Below are 19,768 nucleotides of genomic sequence, written 5' to 3'. Positions count from 1 at the left end.
TACATGGCTGTGAGAAAGCACGGGCTTTACAGCAGGTCTAACTGAGGCTGTCAATTTTTACGCCACACCAGAATTCTGCAGCAGAGCATCTGATGTCTGCTTTCATTTCTGCAGGCACCTCAAAGATGATGAGTTACTACATGGACACAACCATTGGCAACACGGGCCCTTATCCTTTGGCTCGCCCTGGAGCGATGGTAAGAAAGGGCTGGGGGCTATTTTGCTATCTCTAGCAGTGGCTTTTCTCTTTGGCTGCTGTGTCAATGGTAGACCATTCACTGACACAGCTTGGTGTTGACTGCTAAATCATCCTGAAGTTCCATGTAGTTCAGAGTGGCATCCAGAGGCTGAGTGTTTGCTCAGAGCTTATCTCAACCTCTCGAGCTTGCAAACCCAAGCTGGAAATAGGATTGTTGCATCGGATTTCCTGTGCTTGTCGTCAGAGGAGGATTGTTAGGGTAACCATTGTCCTGCAGCCTCCGCTCCACACGCTGACCTTCACCTGCTGGATGAATGCAGCAGCATCAGCACAAAGCAGACCTGGCTTTGGAAAAGCTTCTGTTGCGTTGACTGGAGTTTTTTGATAAATATTGGGCTTCCTCTTCTAAGGCAACTCCTTTTTGTTTGAGCAGTTGCTGAGTAGTTGTATAAAATATGGATTAAAATGCAGTGCTGGGCATGTCTATGTGGATGTCAGCAGCTGTGGGGCAGGTCTGACAGTACATTGTGCTGCTCCTGAGCTGTGCTCTTTGTGCTGCTGGTTACCTTATGTTTGTACATGACCTTTATTGAGGAAATCACATCAATGGACGTTTCTCCAAAGAAATGACAGCTAGTGTTAAAGACCCTAGACAAGGTCAGATGTGAGCTGTATCTTTGAGCTGGGACACCAGGGGATACAGAAGACTTGCTAGAAAGCAAAATTATCACCAAATTAGGAAGAAAGGCCACTGTGACACATGAAAAATGTCTAACACAGCTCAGTATCTTCCTTTTAAATGGTTCCAAGAATGTATTTGGCATTTAAACATTGATTGGAAATGAAGCAAAACTGTTTCCATGTGGGGAACTAACAATAAAAGCAGAATGGATGCAAACATCCTGAGTTTATTTACGTGTATGACTGTATGTATGCATATGTTGCTACTCTTCTACTGATGTACACATGTATGTGGCACATGTGTAAAATCTGTAATGTGGTTTATCTGTGTGCACACACGGTATGTATTTATGTACAGTGGATATATCTATAAAGATAAATGTAATGAATGTGTGTGTACATAATGGAAGTGATACCCTGGGATTATTTCCAAGTATCTGTATGTATATATGTGTTATTTAGAAGTGTATTATCAATAATGAGAGCTGTAGCTAGAACTAGGCACATGCATGTACCTACCTGCCTATGTAGCACACACAGGTAAATGCAGATAAGGCATGTCATTCACATACATTATATTATAAGGGGCTTTCTGACCCCTGGCTGCTCAGCTGGGGTGGCTCTGGGCCGGGTCAGGTAAGTACTTTGTGATTTTATCCTGGAAGGGAAGGGTTGGTTCTGGGTTTGTTTTGCTGCTGAGGTGACACGGCTCCCTCCCCTGCCCAGAAGCAAGGCGCTGGCAGCTGCTATGAGGACCCCTGGATGCCGTGCAGGCTTCAGTCAGCCTGCTGCCCACCCAGGACCTGCTGCCCGCCGTGGGACGAGGCGGCCATCCAAGAGGTGCCCACCGGCCTGGAGCACTACAGCACAGGTAGGAACTCTGCTCTGGGGGATGTGGAGTGTGGGGAGGGCCGGTCTGCTCCTCCCTGCAGGTGCAGCCTGGAGATGGGCTGCTTTAATGTCCTGGTTTCGTGTGTACGGGCTTGAGCTGGTTTCTTTGGAAAGATAACGAGGCCTCTGTGAAGGGGAGCCTGGACTCCTGAGCCTGAGTTCTGCTGTTACACTGAGTTGGGGTCTCTGTCCCCTTCCTCCTGGGGATGGTGGTGCGATATTCAGTGCTATATGGCTGCAGGTGGAGGCATGGCCATGCTCTGCTGTCAGGGTTGGGTGGTTGTGATACAGCCTACAGTTAAGCTCATGGCTTTGACTAAATGATGCTGCTCTGTGATGCACTCATACTTTGAAAGTCGTTACAAAATCACCGGTGACTAATTCTTGCCCTGCACTTTGTTCAACCTGTGAAGCAGAACTTCAGCTTGGGCTGCTGCTTGTGTAACTGACAGTGCAGGGCTCTGGGTCTGTACCCAAAGGTGTGACACAAGCAGAGAGCTTTGGGCTTTAGTGCAAGCCCTGTTTCCACTGCATCATGCTGTGTTTGCTGCCCCTGTGCCGCGCATCTTGGAGGCTTCCCCTGCCCACAGCACAGTGATTCAGCTTTGGGAAGAGGTGCCACCAAGTCTCGCTTCCCAGCTGTTCTGTGGCAGAAGGGAGGGCTCAGGTACACCATGGCACAGGCCAACAGCAAAACGAAGTGAAAGAGCTCAAATTGCATGAATGTGACCTTTGCAAAGGGCCAATATGAAGTTTATGTTTCACTTAAGTCCCACATAAGCCTATCGTGAAGCACATAAATCCCATGTAAGCTTTTGCATGGCATGTGCTGGTCTTCTGTGACTTGTTCCCGGCTTGTTAGTTATGCACATTGGCCCCTTGGGAGGGGAAAAGCCCTGATGTTTGGAGACTTCTTTGCAGCTAAAGAGTTCAGCAGAACCAGTGACTGTTGCGGTCAAATGTACAATTTGAAATCTCTCCTTGGCAAATATTCAGGCATTTCAACTTTTTTCCTTTGGTGAACACTTGTGTGTTAGCTGGAGATGAACCGAGAGCTGTGGCTGGAGGAAAAACTCCGCTGTCTATTCCCAGCCGCTCTTGTTTCAGCTATTTTGCTCAACTCCTGTGGGTGACCTCTCTCAGCGTGATGTCAGCTCTGCTCTGATGAAATCTGCTCTTGCAGCATTTGGATTTACTCAAACATTTTGCAAATCTGTGCCTGGAAAGTTTTCTTTGTGTGTTGTTTTGTTGTTTTGTTGGTTTTTTTTTTTTCCATACCCTCTCCCCTTTTCTGTGAAAGCGCTCTCTCCAGGGACCAGCATATCTGTAACCCACATCTTCATTACCCCATGCTGGCTCTGTGAAATTTCTTGCTGCAGAGATTGGAGCCTGGTTCAAAGCTCACTGGAAAAAAAGATGTCGCTGTCTTTAGCAGGTTTGAGTCCAACTTGGAATACACTGGGACTGTAGGACAGAACTCTAATTCTCTTGCAGTACCTAAAAATTACGTTTCATTTCTTCCTGTTGCAGTGTGTGGTACTCTTTCTCTTATTATTACTATTATTTTAATGCTCTGCCATTTTTTTTCAGAGTCTAGAACAGTTTCTAATTTTAAATGAGAGGAAACTCTCATTTGTATATACTGCTAGGAACAGTCTTTCATTTCTCCTTTGTGTTTTGGGTGTGCATGAAAGCCATTTGTCATCTATTCTTCTGCTATACTGGAGGCTATTTTGGTTTTCATGGTCTTGATGTTGGTGAAAGAAACAAGTCAGCAAGGAAAATGCAAGTGTGAATATATCCTCTCACAACAGAAACCCGCAACACTTCTAGAAGTTTTAGAACTGCTTGGCTTTGTTGAAAGATATTTTGCCTTTGAAGCTCGGGTGAGTTTATTTACATGGTGCTTGATGTCTGCTAAGATTATTTGGTGATATGTATAAAGAAAAGCCTGATGTGGATTTGGTTTGTAGATAAGGATAAGAAAAGAGGTGGGTTTTATTTTACATTTTTATTACAACGAGAACTGGAAGTGATGTGTAGTCACTTTTATTTGTTAGCTTGCTGTCACGACCTGTAGTACATGGATTGGGACTGTGCCTGCCCTGAGAGTCAGCCACGTTTGGGTCCATAGCACGTAAAAGGGCTTCACCAAAAGGTGTTAGAAAACAACCAGTGAGAACTGCCTACCTATGAAAGCTGGTGTCTGTGGCAATAGGGGTGTAGAGACTTGCACATTAGTTGCATTATCTGGTGACCCAAAATCAAGGGTGCTGTGAGTCTGCGTGAAGCAGCAAAGGCACTGAAAAGATGCTGTCACTCTGCGCACTGGGATTTCCAATTCTTAAGGCAATAGTATCTTAATATTACTCTCTGGTAATATTTTTTTTAGTGGATAAAAGTTTAGGCACAAAAATGGAGAGGAGGAAAATGTTTGATAGCAGCATCGTAATTTCAGCACTGACATTGTCCTGGCTGTGCTGTTTTTTGAGCCAAGGTCACTTTGACAACCCCTTTTGCTATGAACTGGTTTATTTTGCTTAGTGATAGGGGAGATAAAACTGTTGTTAATGGCAGGAGAAGGATGAAATGCCTCTGGCGGAAGAAGTTGCTCTGATTGTTGTGCTGAGTTAGCACACTTGGACTGAAGGTGCTTGCAGCCTTTGGACACTAAGAGGAACCTTTGGGCAAATGAACTCGCTTTCTTTCAAACAAATGCATTTAAGTTTGAATTTTGCAAGGCAAGGAATGAAATTAAAATGTTTTCTAGAGGAGAGATGAGAGCTGTGGGTCTGACCCTGCTTCTTTGGCTGGTGCTGCTTTTGAAAGATTTTGGCATCAAGACACTGTCACACACAGAAGGCATTACCATAGGATGACCCCCAGCACCCAGGGCTGTAGGAGGGCACAGTGCACAGAAGACAATTTGACCCAGTCTGTGGCTGATATTGTCTGGACACATTATCTCTCAGCTCACAAAAAAGGGTTTGTTAGCTTGGGGGTGGTCTGTCTCCCTAATGCAGCCCTGCATCCAACTTGCTGGTGCTCGATGGACATCTTGTCTTGGGTCCTACAGGCTGGGCCATAGCAGTGTCCTGCTGGATTTGGCAGGAAAGCAAAGTCTTTGGAGCTGAAACAAAGCACTGCAGCACATTGCAATGCCCCACACCACGTGGAGATGCCCTCCTTTGTACCCACCCCCCCTAACTCTGGCTGTGATCTTTCTCCAAGCCCTGCTCTCAGCTCGGAGTGCACTGCAGGCAGAAATCACGTGGGGACCTCCTGCATCCATCACAAACTCTCTCTGCTTTTCCCCATCTTGTCCTCCTATGCCACAAGACCTGCTCTTTACTCTTCTGGGTCCTGATGGAGATCCCCAGAGGGAAGCTCTTTCTGTGAGCATTTTCTGGGCTGTCTTCCAGGCCCATGCATGGAGGACGGGAGCCTGGGGAGGGGGAAGGTGAAAGCTGACCAGGCTCAGCCCAATGGCTTCTCCAGCTGCAGCACATTTTCCAAGTGAAGCTTAGGGGAAAAAAAAAAAAAAATCTGCATTTTTTCATGTCCTTTTATCCTATTTTTAACTGTGGCCTCCTTCCTTTTCTCAGCCTCCTCCAACACTTCCCCCCCCCCCCCCCCCCCTCCCCTGTGCTGCTGCCTCCCCCGCACGCTCTCTGCAGAGATGAATGGGCGTCTCTTCGCAGGGCACGCACATCTGCTTGCGGCTGTGAGACCCTGCAGGACTTCTCAGGCAGCTCACAGCCCGGCTGTCCTCTCTCCCTAATAAATGAGGAGTGGGCAAGGGAGGACGTGGAAGAAGGTGAAGGGAAACAGCAGTGGGTGGAAAAAGTGGTGAGCTGCTCCCGAGAGGGACGAGGAGGCAGATATTATTTGCTTCCAGGTTCAATAAAAGGCACAAACAAAATCCTCTGTGCAGATGCCTCTGCCCGACCTATTGCCACTCATTCCTCCAAACTCACAGCTCACCCCAATTCTCATCTGATGTCCACTGCATCTCTGCAAAGGGATGAATGAAGCCTTTCTGCTGGGCTCTGTTGTCATCCTCCAGCCGGCGTGGCAGTGCTGCCTCTCATAAGCCTTGGGGTCTGGCGCTGTTTATAGCCTGGCTAGAATGAGTTTCTTTGACCCTTTTTCTTCCTGGCAGTCTTTGGGTGTTTCATTGACTACAGTTCAAGTCATGTCACACCTACTATAAATGGGCACTCTGGGTTTGTTGGAGGGCAGACACAATTTTCTCCACCAATGGCACTTTCTTCAGCCTAGAGGCAGAGAAAAGATCCCTCTATGTCTCGTGAATGAATTGTAAAGCTGTGGGTTGTCTGTGTCTCCTGGCGCTTCTGCAAGGGCACTCTGAAGGATGCTGAGCTGCTACTGGTTTGCTCTCCAGGTTAGTGGGGAGTAATTGGTACCTGATTTGTGCAGATCTTTGTTCTGCAGGTGAGGAAAGCATGTGCAGGTGACCCTGTGATACCTGGGTATGCTCCCTCTACATCCCCTGTTGTAACCTGCTGCAAGTCAAGACTTGGGTTTATTTGGGGAGGTTTATTTGCACTGAAGCAAGGGAATGACAAAAATCCAGGCTTTCACTTTTCTATTTGTTTCCTGCTTGACCCTGGAAAAATCCCTGTCTTGCCTCTCAGAGACAAAGCCCAAGGGAGATCCCTTCACTTTGGGTTGTCACCAGAGAATGAGCACTGAGCTCTTTTCCCACTTGAGCTGCAGACTTGTGTCAGCTGGAAATCAGCTGCTGCGTGGGGGTGAATTGTGCTCTGAACAGGGGATGGTGCTAGGTGAAAACTGGAAGAATGTTATACTTGTTTTGGGGGAGTGATACCTACAGATTTGCGGGGGGCCACCTTATGAAAGGGGATTTAGAGCTCAGCTCAGGGGGAAAACTCAAGATGCTCTTAAAACACTGCCAGAAACATCAGAAATGTGAGCTGCAGTACTTGATGGCTTTGGCATGTAGGGAAGGGTTCACTTGCTGTAGAGTCCAAGAGGAAAGGAATGGGGTGATGGCCTACTCCTCAGTGTCCTGAGGGTGACTGTGGATGACTTGCATTGAGTTGATCTTGGAGTAGCACAGGTCCCTCTGTAGAAATGAGTGCACACATGTGTTTATTGAGAGGATTAGGCTGTCCTGTGACACTCTGCTCTTTCTTGAGCAAGGCCATACAAAGCACAGATGCCTCGTTGTGCTATCCCAACCTTGTTTGCCTACAAGAAGCGTGCAGGGACACATGAGTGCTTTCTTCTGGGGGCACTGAGCAGCTGAGGACCTCTCCAGGGACTTCAGGTTGCACGTGGCCAGTCCTTCCCATTGCAGTGCCCTCGGAAGGCTCTGTGCTCGCGTGGAGCTGGGAGGGCAGCACGAAGCCAGCTTCTATTTGTGGCTGGGCGATGCAGTGTGGGTCTGTGCGGGACAGGCAGAAGGGGATGTGGAGAACATGGGGGGCTGGGGCTCTGCAAACAGCCTGTTTCTTTCAGCTCCTGGCAGCACGAAGCACCTCTCTCTCCCTCCAGATGTTCACTGTGTTTATGGCTGCTGAAGCAAGAGACTGAACTCTCATTAATACGTTTCTCTCTCCCTCTCTTGCACTGAAGCCAGAAGTCTCAGCTCAGAGGTTGCAGCTGGAAAGGAGCTGAGGGTGAGGGGTGGGAGAGAGAAGGGAGGTGTATGCAAGCCTCCCATCCCATTCAACTCCCCCTCTCCACTTTCCTCCCCCCGAATCCTCCCAAAATACACATGCCCCGAAAAAAGAAAAACACTAGCAGATTTTTTATTTCAGAAAGTAAACACTTAGGCCATGGGGGTCTGGAGGTTATGGGAAAAGAGGAAACCATTGGGCTAATCAGGCTGGGACACACTTCCCCTGCTGAAATAAACCAGAAATCATTGCATTACAGGGTGCTGCCGTGGTTAACCCTGGTGCTGCCAACACAGCTGAGCTGAGGAGCTCGGAGCCTGCCCACGTGCTTTTCCCCTCATTCCCTGGTTTATGGCCAGAGCCAAGTGCTGATGCAGAAGGGGAGCCAACGCTCTGCAGGGGCCCTTTGGCATGTTGGCCCTTTGGGAATGAGTTGTTGGGAATTTTTAGTAGGAAATTAAGTGGGCTTTTTTTCCTTATGGTTTATGAGCCATCCTATAGAATTTCATAGCTATTCTTGCCTGAGAACTCTGACTGTTGCAGACATCTACAGAAAGGAAATCTTTCTCTGCTTGGATCAGCGAGATTTGGGGGTAACATCTGCAGACCTTTGACAGTTTTTTTCAGAGGGCTTTTAATTCTTGTTAGAATTGTGTTGGGTGTACAATTGTAAGATTACCATTGACTTGGTTGCAGACCCGTTGAGATGGAATCCTTCCTACTTTTACTCCTGTGTTTGTTGAACACAGCGTATGGGATCTGTGTGTGGAATGGGGGACCCTTGGAACTCCTGCAGGACAAAGAATAGCTGTAGCCCAGGTGTGAGTGAGCTCACAGCCCTCTTTACTAGCTTTACAAAGATATCCAGTTACTCTCTCTAAGCCTGGCCTTTGACTTGCCTTGTCTCCTATTAGTTGCCCACTATAAATGGATGCTTGCTATCTGGTCTCACATGTCTTAAGACTGCTGCAGGCTGGATCTCTAAGCATGAATGTTTATCACTGTGAGTGTTTCAACCTTGTTGTGTTTCATCCTTGCTGTGATTGCTGACCCCTTTGCATACTGCCAGACACAGATCTGCAGTGAAGCCCAGATGGGTTTTACACCCAGTTCCTTGGCTTCTTTGGGAATCTCGTTCTTAACAAGATACTCATAGCTGAATTTCAGCACCTTGTGCCTGTGTTCTCCTTGCAAGCCTTCCCTCTGCTAGCAACTACCCCAAAGAGACACAGCTGAAAGGGAAAAAAAGGCACTGAGTACTTTGTAGTCAGTGTAAAGTGATCTTTCCAGTGATGCTGCTGAAGAAAGCTCTACCTCATCTGTTACAGTGTAAGTGTTGGTGGTGAAAGGTGCCATCACCGGTTCCTTGAGCCATCAGCCAGGCTCTTGCAGTGTTCCACCAGAAGGCAAATCCTTAGATAGCGACGATAGGGGAACACTGCAGACCTGCTGTGTCCCACCCCGCTATCTCAAGAATGTATTTGAACAGGAGCTGTTCTTGCAGCCTCTGGAGGCTGAAGCTTCAGATGGCAATCAGGCTGTATGGAGATTGTCCCACAGGGCAAATTTCAGAACTTTTTTGGAGCTGGTGTTCAGCTCAGATAAGCCCTGGAGAGCTTAGATACTTTATCTGAGTCTTATCTGAGCTATTTGCATCACTACACTCTGAGAAACCATGCTGTCAGACACTTGGGGAGGGGAGTGAGATGTCTGAGGATGGCCCGTCTGTCTGTCTTGGTATTTCAAGCAGACAGACACCTTCAGGAGGACTGAGATATCCTGTTCCACATGCAGCTCAGAGAGCTTGCATGCAGGTTGGTAGATGTGGAGCAGGAAGGAGAAAGACCGTGCTTGTAGCCATGTGGTAGGAAGGATGGAATTAGGTCCTGTATTCACAAAAGTCCTATAAGAGATGGCATCCCTTAGCATGTCTGACTGAGGCCATTGGGTTTAACAGCTGAGGTTTGGAAGACCTTGACTATACAACTTAACAGAAAGTCTTCAGACATCCAAAGTGTGCTCATTTCCACCACAGTGATGTCTACACCATTTACAAGGCTGTCTGTAGTCACTGTGTGGCAATTTCTCGTGTTGGAGATGCAGATGATAATTAATTGTACATTTTATGACAATACTTAATTCATCGAGGTCAGGCAAGTAGCAGGAAGTCTCTGGAGAACAGTATTGTACAAGAGCTCAATATTGCTTTAAAAAACCCAACACAGCAAAAAGCCATCTTAACCAATCCCAAGCCATTGGTGTGACTGTCCCCTTGAAGCTATGTATAGCCTGCTGAACACGTGCTGGAGTTTACACAGCCCTCCGGATGGGCCTCCCCCTGTGGGGTTTTGTATCAATAGGCTTTGAAACTGTTGCAGTGGGTCAATTGTTGGCTATTTCACAATGAATTAAATACAAGCTGCCTCCGGCAGCAGGCTGGGCTGACGAGGCTATGCGTGAACCTTGGGAAGTGGTTTCTTCGCAGTGAATGGAATAGATGCAGAATGGAATAGTGAGAGGCTTGCTGGCTTCCGAATGGCTTGCAGGAGGTGTAGGGAAAGCCTGGGGTGGATCTGCTTATGGGCTTGTTCTTGATGCTGGGAGATTCCCAATCAGCACTGGTCAACCCTGAGAGAGCTGTGTGTCTGGAGAGCTGTGGTCCCTTTATCTCACAGTAGCAGGGCTCCTCTTCTGGGATTTCTCCTTCTTCCACCATATGCTGAAAGGGCAGGTGAGGATTCCAGGCCAGGATCCAACCTTAAATCTGAAGCTAACTGCAGCCTGACTGGAAAGGGGCTGCCTCTGCCCCGCTATGTGGGAATGCTACCATTGATTTCAGCAAGAGGATTGGGCACATGCACTGAAAAGCCATATAATACAGATCAACAGTTCATGACATGACTTCCCTTCCTGGAAAGGGAAACGAGGCCGCTGACATGGCATATGTTGTGTGAGCAGCAGTACATGGCAAAAACACTTCTAGTTATTTGTGCTTTCCGTAGCACAAGTGCAATGGAGCAGAATAAATTGCTCCAACCAAAGTGGAGACGTGATTTTAGGAAGTAATGGCCCAAGCTACTTCTCATCAGTGAAGGATTTTCAGGCGTCTGAAATGTTTTTCTCTCCAGATCGTATGATTCATTCTCCACATCCTAAGTTCAAGGGGTGCAGAGGGCACTCATTTTGGCCAGACTGATGTCAGTGTTGAGGTAGAATAGGAAAAAAAAAGAAGGAGATGCCCCAAGGGAGCTTGCTCATGGAAAACTTCTAATTTAGTCAGTTCCAGACATCTTGTGGAAGAGCCTGTGCTTGGGGCATTTCAGCCTAGTTCTGCAGGCTAAAGAGGCATGAATAATTATGGAAAGCAGTGATAGAAATAAAGCTGGCATCTTAGTCCTGCCCTGGACCAGTTCTTCACCATGCTGCGAGCCTGGGGTACCTGTGTGCTGTGAGACATCTCCAGGGACAACAAAATCTTCTCTTCCCTGCTTTGCGTCTGCCCAGCCCTACCAGACCAGATGCTCCCTTTGTCTGGCAGCTCCTGTTGTGTTTCTATCCAGACAAACAGCTACTACATGAAAGTAGTAGCAGCTCCCATTGCTTCACAGTAATCAAAGTGACAAGATAACGAGGCAGCCTGGTAGCCTGCTTTGCCTTACACTTGTGCTGAATTCCGGGCTAGGTGTCAGCTCAAGCCCTATCTAAATGAAACACAGCTTTTTGACTTTCTTCTATTCATTTGAAACTGCAAAAAATGATGGATTGTTCTGCAGAAATCATCAATATTTTGTCAAAGCGAAAACCAAACATTTCCAGGCAGAGCTCAGCTTTTTCTGCTGCTGCCTGTGTTGATGCAAAAACAAATCTCCGTGGGAAATGCCAACATAGAAAGAAAATGGGGAAATATGTTGGGCTGCTCTGCAGAGTGCTTCCTTTGCTCTCAGATTCAGACCTGAGGGGCTTCAAGGCTGAGAGTGGTTGAACCCAAGGTGTCAACCTGGATCACTCCTAGGAATTACTTAGCAAACTGGTTTGATCAGCTCTGTTGGCATACGAAAGCATCCTGGTTTGAGCCATAAAGTGTCTGCAAGGGATTCTTGTGCTCTCCTTTCCATCTGTCAGGTTGTAATGCTTCATCCAAGCTATAGCTTCATTTGAGCTACAGCTTCAAGCCATAGAAACTGCTGTTTTTAGGATTCATCAATCTGCTCCTGTCTCATTGCACATCACCCTGTCTTCCTTTCCCCCACATTTACACCTAGTAAGGCTCTCTGTCTGTCTCTGTGTTTGGTGTAGCAGATCCTTCCATAACCATCAGTCTTCCAACATCCTTCCCTGGGGCCTTGCAGGCTGCAGTTAGCAGCAGACGGTGGCAGGAGAACTTTCCCCTCCTCACCCACCTGAGACAAAACAGTTTTAGTGGGGCTCTCCCACGCCTGCCAAGTGCATCTTGACGCTCCCCTCCCTGGTGCTGCACTTCCTCACTTCATTAGCACTGGAGATGTTTATAAATGGAAGAGATAATATTTTTCATTTCCAGTTTGGGTTTCCAGGGCAGCCACTTTCTGCAGCACTTAGGAAGTTTAGAGAAGACGAGGTTATATAAACGATTTTTTCCCCCCTGGGTTCTTATTAATCAAGTGGCTTGCAGAGCCATTCCTATCCCCTTGGGATAAAGGGCACTAGTGGGTGAGGGGAGGCAGGCAGTTAACACAAAAGCTTTTTTTGGGGGGGGGAGACAGGGGGCTTTTGCCCTTTTCTGTACATTTGTTATGAGTGAAACTGTCAGACCTGGCTGTTTGGGTTTGAAAGTGTGACTGGAGAGCTGTGTGTTGTGCTCTTAGGTTACACGTAAGCTGTGCTTTGGGCTTCACTCTGGGACTTGCCCCTGGTAGGCCTTCAAGCAAGTCATGTAGCATCTTTGAATGACAATTTACCTGGCTCTGTTGATGCATCCTTGTAAAATTTGATTATTTGATGAAAAATGTTTGCATTCTCTGAGCAAAGGGAGAATATGGTTCCGACAGCAATGAGTTTCTCCCTGTGCTTTTTACAATAAAACCCTATGGATGTGCACACACACATACGAGCTAATTAATATATTTCCTGGCAAGATCTGATGCACTTCTAAGGCTTCCCAGCACCTTCCCACCCAGGCTCCAGCAGCAGCTCCTGCCCAGCATTACTGTGAGCAGCAAGGGCAGCTGGTGGGCTTGGAAAACAGGAGCGAGCTTCAAGTCAGCTCCTCTTGTTCCCATCAGAACAAAACCAAGATCTGTCTCCTCCTCCGTGCCCTTGCTCCCACTGCCTCTCCATGACCAGAGCTGAAGATGGGGGTCTTTCTGTTTTCCTTGGGTGGAATTAGCTCTGGCTGGAGCAGCAGGTCCAGCTGTTGCAGTCCTGGAGCTGAAGGTCCACAGGAAATCAGCTCATTAGTCTTCTGACCCACATTCCAGCTTTCCAGCCATGTTCTCGGTGTGAAAATAATGATTTAAATAGCCAAGAGTGGAAAATAATGATTTAAAGGAGGTAAAGGTAATATTTGCAACTATTGCTGACTGTAGACTTGGCAGAGGGACGTTGTATTTCTTCCGGGTCTGGGGAGCGTGTGGGAAGCGGTGAGGGGAAGGTGTTGAACATCTGGAGTGATTTAGCAGTTCTGTGCCGTTGTGTGAGGCTGTGTGCTCATGGTGCTGCAAACGTAGCTGGCCCTGAAGAACTGGGATGGAGTGATGAGGAGAGAAGCTGCTTGCTGGAGCAGGTGCACGTTGGGCTTTGCAGAAGAGCAGTGTTGACTCCATGGGGGCAAGCTGACATCATGAGGACAGGGGATGTGTGCCGACGGCCCTGCTTCCCTTGAGCACCAAGGGAACTTCATTCAGCTCCTGGGATGTTTGAAGTGATGCTGAATGAATTTTTTTCTGAGTGGTCAGAATGAATTTTCGGACTTGGAGGAAACTCCAAGCGCTGTGTTACAGCACAGAGATGCCTTTTGTTTCATCTCAACGTTGCTAAAACATGGATCGTGCTCCCCAGCTGAAAATGCAGATGCATTTCAGCTCATCTGCACCTGAGCCCTACCCCTGCCGCAGGAGCCTCATTGAACTGAGTGCAAAGAGGGTTTGTTAACAGATTATTTTTGTTGGTTTTGTTTAAATTTTCAAATTCTACCCCAACTTGAAAAGCACGAAAGTGAGAAGCTGAGGCTCAGGTTGAGCAACGCGTGATTTTCCCTGCTTACTTTCTTTTTGCTGTTAGCCCAGTGAAAAACGTGTGGAAAAAGAAAATGGTTTGCTTTAACACAGAACGTATTTAGAAAAAATATTTATGTCTCCTTTTTTTTTCTTTTTTTTTTTCCCTCTGGCTACCAGCAAGCCAGAAAAAACACAAATAAATCAGCTATTTGCACAACTTGTGCTGCAAGCAGGGGGCAAGTGTGGAGGGAAGGAGCCGGTTTGTGTGCCGAACCCCCTCTATCTCTCCATCTCCATTCAACAGCTTTCAGGAGATAATTAAAAAACCGAAATAACTGGTGATGATGATAGCTACATAATGAGTGACGATGCTCGGAGTCGCAGGCTCCTACCGACCAGCTGTCTCTTGCCCATTTACACCAGCGAGGATTTAGGGCTGAGGCGAGCTAATCAGGAGACCCTCATGGGGAGAGAGGCGTGTTATTTAATTAGCTTCACAATGGACTGACTGGGAGGCACGTGGTGGCTCTAATAGAAGGAGATAGATGTCCTTTTAGCTGGGCTAATTGTTAGGAAATAGCAGAGCCTTTGTTCAGCCCCAGCATGTGGCCTGTGATCTCGCAGAGCCCAGGGGCTGCCCGCTTATAATTTTAGACAGATCTATTCAAGCCTGCTCTGTAGCGCGGGGCAGAACAAGACGGGCATTGTTGTAGAGCCAGGATCGCTGTCCAAGAAAACCACCCGAAAAACCCAAACACGTGTAGAGCGGAATATTTCTCTGCCGTTCATTCACTATCAGGCCCGGCTGCCAAGCTGAGACAATTGGGAGCGAGGAGGTTTCCAACGCACGGCGAGGGTTTTCCTCTTTGAAACACTCATATGGGAGTCCTTCACCCAAGGAGCGTCTCTGCCAGCGTCGTATCTGGGTGGGCAGCTCCAGGGCTTGATTGCTGGGAGCTCCATCCCATAATTCCCCATAAACACGTGCTGCAAGCATGGTGTACGTGGGCAAATTGTGCCCATCTCTGAGTGATCTCCAGAGATTTTGCATAAGCACCTGTTGTGATTGAGGTGGGACATTTGTTTGGGTTGCAGAGCCCTTGGCTGTCATGGACACGGTGTCTGTACGTCCCAGAGTCCTGCACACCAAGAGATGGGAATCCTGGTCTGCCCTGAGCTGTCTCCTCAAATCTCTCCATGGTTTGACCCTGTCGTTGTCCTTTGTGAAGTGAACATCCTTCTGTTAAAAAAGGGAGATGGAAGCACAGAAGTTTGTAAGAGGTCGTGTGGAAATACTGACCAGGAATTAAACTCCCATCTCCTGAGCTTCTCTGTCCTGGCCACAGAGTTAACCTGAGGGTCACTGCACTCCAGGGTTTGACTCCCCTGTGCTGACTGCTTCCAACCATCTGTGTGCAGGCGTGTTTTCCTGCTGGCTGCCATTTTTCAGGCTCTGAATTTGTACCCTGCGGGTTGGCACTGCATGGCTGGTCCTTGAGAGGTGCTTTTGAGGCTCCTGGCACCTCCATGAAAACAAAATGTAGCTGTTGCTTGATATTTCTTGAAGTTTTGGCTTTTGTTGTTGTTTCTGAAACATTGAATGAACACAGAAATGTTGGTGAATAGCATCCAGCTGTCCAGATTGGCTTTGCTGGGGTATTAGTGATAATCCCATTGCTTCTTCTTTGTGATACCTCACCTGTTTCCCAGGGATGGGGATTTCAGGGACCATCCAAAATGGGTTCAGTAACCTCTGTTGCTGGAGACCAGTAAATACAAAGTGACCAGAGATGTGTTCCTTAAGTCTCAGCTGTTTACTTCTGTTGCGGAGGAGACTGCCTGAGATCTGACCAGACAAGAGGTGGAACAAATGAGGTTTGATGTGCTTTAGTTGTGCGTGCTGGGGGTAACTGTGAGTACCACGAGTTAAACAGCAAAAACATCGGGTCCCATTTACCAAAAACTCAGTGCTGTCACTTGGGGAGGAAAGGAAAAATGTACCGAGAGCAAACAGCACTGCAGAACAGCTTACAAGGATTTTCCATCAGCCAGATCTTCCAGCAAGGCATCGAGTGAGTGACAGCACCCCCACCAACGAAATTCAAGGCAGAATTACATCGCTCCAGCTCACATTAGCTAATCAGGTTATGAAGCAGCATGGGATCGCTGGCAAGCCAATAGCAGGAGACACTGGAAGATGCTTAAGCAGCTTGTGAGAGCGCTGATTGAGGTACCCACGGCGCGCTGACCAGTGCTGTGCTGTGGGGCTCTGTGCTGGGTTCCTGCCGCCGCGCTGGCCACAAAGATGCTTTTGTGAGCCATCTCCGCTGGGAAGCTAATGAGAGCAGGAGCCGAGGAGGCTCGGAGGCGGCTTCCTCCACTCGCACCCGGAGGGCAATCAGAGGACGTTATTGTGGCAGCGTCTGGGCTGTTCTGGGCTGAGCTGAGGACTGAATTCTGCAGCTCTGTGGCATGAACAGAAAGTTGCTTTTAGAGCAGGTGGTGCGAAGGATGGGGACCCTGCGTGACTCTGGGCATGGAGCAGCCATGGGACCCTGGGGCTGCAGCCATCTGGGTCACAGAGAAGCCAGCGTTTCATGATGGTCGCCATCTCCTGCCCACACACATGAGATGTGAGAGCCTTCCCAGCCAGCAGTGCAGGGCACACAACACGTGCTGGTTAACGGGCTCTATTTGCGTGCTGGCTGCTTTAGCCAACAGGGGGAGGCTGCTGTCACCAGGACTACTAACCCAGCCTCTCTTTACCAGCATACAACAACTCGCTCAAATGCTTCCCAGCTATTATGGCGCTTGAAAGAATTTCTCATATAATTTTAAATTCCAGGAAAGGTATCTCCCTGGGGAAAAGTCGTGGCAGCTGCTTGCTCCTTCCTCTCATTGCAGTGGGCCACCTCCACGCCCAGAGCCACCTCCCTGCTCTTTCCTTTCTTGGAGTGGTGGCTGCTGCTCTTTCCAACAATGACCCTTTGCCATAAGCCCTTTCATGTCTCCGTTTCTCCCTGGAATTGCACAAAACTTTTTTTCTTTCTTCCTCTTTGCTCCTGATTTTTGTCTCCTGCCCTCTGGTTATTGTTTGCCTGACAAAGCATCAAACTGAGGCCCTGACCGCTCGTAGTCATTAAAAATCCCATGGTAGTTTTGGGGAAGGCTCCAATTTGGCTAATTACGTTCTGCCATAAATATCCCCCTGCAGTTTTAATTGGTTATGGTGTTCTTCATTTCCTGTCCATAACAGCTGGGTGGTGTGACTCTGCGTTCTTACGTAGCCGCTGTGTTCACCCCAAAGCTGGCTGTGTTTTGGGGCCAGGAAAGCACCTTTGCTCAGCCAGCAGTAGAGGCTCCCAAGGCAGCAGCAAGGAGGTGGGCAAACCCAAGGAGTCTTCCCAGACACAACATCTGGAGGAGAGCCCACAGCTGCCAGTTTGCAAAGGCTCAGCAGGAGTGGATCTGGCCCTGCTAATGGAAAGGGCCGGCCCCAGCTCAGGAGAGCTTGTGTCCGCACTGCAGAAGGGCTCTGATGTCCTCATACCTTTCCTCAACTCTAAATGAATAATAATTATTCATTTAAACCAAGGTTAGTCAGCATCCCTGGAACAATGTGGCATTATTGCCTGTCCTTTCTTTGTTCCAAACTGTTGAAAAACAATCGGGCTGCATTGTGGAGGGAGGGCAGATGGTTATCTCCGATCGACAGCAAAATCTTTTGACTGTATTAATGGCAGGAGTGCTGTTGTCCACAGCCCAGCATCCTCCCTCAACAGGGGAGAAAACGAACAGATATTAACATTGAAGAGCAACAGAATGGAAAAGGAGGGTGAGTCTTGGATGTTGAAGAGGAAAGATTTTTCTGAAGCCTGTAAGCAGCAAATAGGAACCAGTTGCTGAGGCAAAGTCATGTTTGGCAGGTCTTGGACTACAAATGGTCACATCCCAGCTGAAGAAACTAATCAATGGATTCCTTCCATGCCTTCTGTGAACACTGAGCCATTGAGCGGCTCAGCTGGAGTTCAGAGCCAGGGCTTTCATGTTGCAGGCTCTGAAGTGAACACAAATTAAGGCAGTCGCTAGGATTGAGTCGAGTTTGAAGGAGAGATTCAGCTGCCCTGGGAGGAAATTTCTGTCCACAGCCTCTCTCTTCTTTTCTCCCACCTTCCCTCCACTTTGAGGTTTGCTGCCCCAGTGCTGCTCTTAGAAGCACTCCTCATTGTCCTGCAAATCAAAACAGGAGTTTGGGGGAGCTCAGAGCCCCCCACAGCCATGCAGCACCAAGCTGTGGCTTCGTGTCATCAGCTCTGCAGGATCAGCACTGAGCCGGTATGCCAAGAGTGTGTGCATCTTCTCTGATAAAAAACACACAAGCTGCAAAAACAATTTTTGTTAGAGCCTTTGTATGGGCCCAGAAGAGAGGGAGCCTCAATACAGGTGTGCTGGACTTCAGCCAGTCTCTAATGCTCACAGGAGAGGCCAAGCCAAATGTATCAGCCCACGGGAGCAGGGCTAAAGCACAGACACCTGAGAGGCAGCTGATGCACTTCTCTGCTCAGCTCTTTCATCCCAGCAGCAGCTCCTCTGCTGCATCCAGGAGCATCCCCGCTCATGGGAGCCTTCTGCATGGTGTCAGCAGCTCGTCCCCATCAGCTCTCACTCATGCACGGCACCATGGCCTCGCTGTGTGCCTGCTCTTTCAGCCTGGGGATTGTGGTTTGCTGCAGGAGGCTGCACTCAGTCTGAGCACCGCGGGTTCACAAGAGCTAGAGGGGGAAGAGTGGGGCCGTAGGGGCCGCAGGTGCTTTCTGATGGCTTCACCTTGGCCAGGAGGCTGCAGCCAGCTGTGGGGCTGCTCCCCCCACAGCAGCACGCATGCGCTCTCCCAGCCTCTCCCTGCTCCTCACTGTGCATCGCAGCCAGCCTTTCTGCTCAGACTCCTCTCTACTGTTTCTTCCTCCAATCATTACTATCCACTGTATAAGGGCATAAACAACACCAAGGCAGGACAGGTACAAGTCTTTCATCCTGTGCAGGGGGGTGCAATAGGGACCCAGTTTTATTCTTGCAGCCATTCTCAGATACGCGTGGTTTGTTGCAGATGAGGGTGTACAGCCCTCGTGCCCTGCCTGCAGCACCCAGCACAGCTCAGAGCTTCAAAAAGCATGCAGAAATCAGGAGGCTGATTGGGTGCTGGTCACAGAGAATCACCAGTATAGGTTTTCTGTAAAAGTGAGGAACTGAACTTGTAAGTGGAGGGTGAACTGGAAATACAAATGTGAGGCACCCAGGCTGAGCTTTCAGGCACATCTCTGCCCGCCTTGCTTTGCTGGTGTTCAAACAGCCTGAGCTGTCTGCCTTGGTTAAACAGCTGTTGTGTGAGCGAGCATCAAGCTCTGCATTTCTGGTCCCGGCACCTCACAGCTTCTTTTATTTCCAAGACATTTCTTCTATAAATACACCTTGAGTGAATGAGATAGGCAGTGCTGAAGGAGCTAGAAACACTTCCGAGCTCTAACATTTGCATCTGCAGCTGAAACACACTGGGGGGTTCCTGTTGTACATGTGTGTGTGTGCCCTGCTTCATCCTGGGGTGAGCAGCCCCAAACTCACCCCTCGCCCCATTGCAGCCCCAGGGCCCAGCTTTGCTGTGTCCCTGCCAGCATGTCACCAACTGCTGAGACTTTCTGAGATAGAGAACCACAAAAGCTGGTTGCTAATTTTTTTTTTACACTTGTACCGGTAAATTGACATCTGTGAGTCATAATCTCCTTTCTGCTCTGCCGTTTGTGGTCTGAAGTTTTTGCTACCCAAATATAATAAAACGTATTTTATGTGAAAACCGATATTCTTCTGTTAAGCTCACAACACTCTGGCACAGTACTCACCTTGCATCTTTCTATCCGTTCCCAAACCCGTTTGGCCTCCCACCTGCACAAATCCCACCTGAGCTAGCCCTCTTTGCTGGCACACGAGCGTGCTCCTCACCCCGGGCTGGCACTCAGAGTGTCGCGATCACCCTTGGGCTGCCAGGGCTCTGCGCTGCGCGCATCTCAGGGCATCGAGCAGGGAGAAAATAACGCCTCGAGATCTTTTTCCCCGCGTGGAAACGGGACGCGCGGTGCCGCAAC

At 48.6% G+C, this 19,768-nt stretch overlaps 1 protein-coding gene across 4 annotated transcripts in view; it reads left to right on the top strand.

Annotated features, from left to right (window-relative positions):
• ETS1 (ETS proto-oncogene 1, transcription factor) overlaps positions 1 to 19,768 on the top strand; it is a 64,801-nt gene that overhangs the window by 5,822 nt on the left and 39,211 nt on the right. For 2 of the 4 annotated variants that reach the window (XM_048968175.1, XM_048968177.1), the window contains exons 2-3: positions 115 to 197; positions 1,610 to 1,751. In XM_048968175.1, the coding sequence (XP_048824132.1) occupies positions 115 to 197; positions 1,610 to 1,751 (225 nt within the window). Of the gene's footprint in view, positions 1 to 114; positions 198 to 1,606; positions 1,752 to 19,768 lie in introns of all 4 variants that reach the window. The other 2 variants (XM_048968173.1, XM_048968176.1) reach the window with 1 other exon arrangement.

The sequence above is a fragment of the Lagopus muta genome, chromosome 22, assembly GCF_023343835.1.
Source record: "Lagopus muta isolate bLagMut1 chromosome 22, bLagMut1 primary, whole genome shotgun sequence".
NCBI classification, from domain to species: domain Eukaryota; kingdom Metazoa; phylum Chordata; class Aves; order Galliformes; family Phasianidae; genus Lagopus; species Lagopus muta.
The sequence above is the reverse complement of the archived record's forward strand: the minus strand, read 5'-3'. Positions and strand labels throughout refer to the sequence as shown.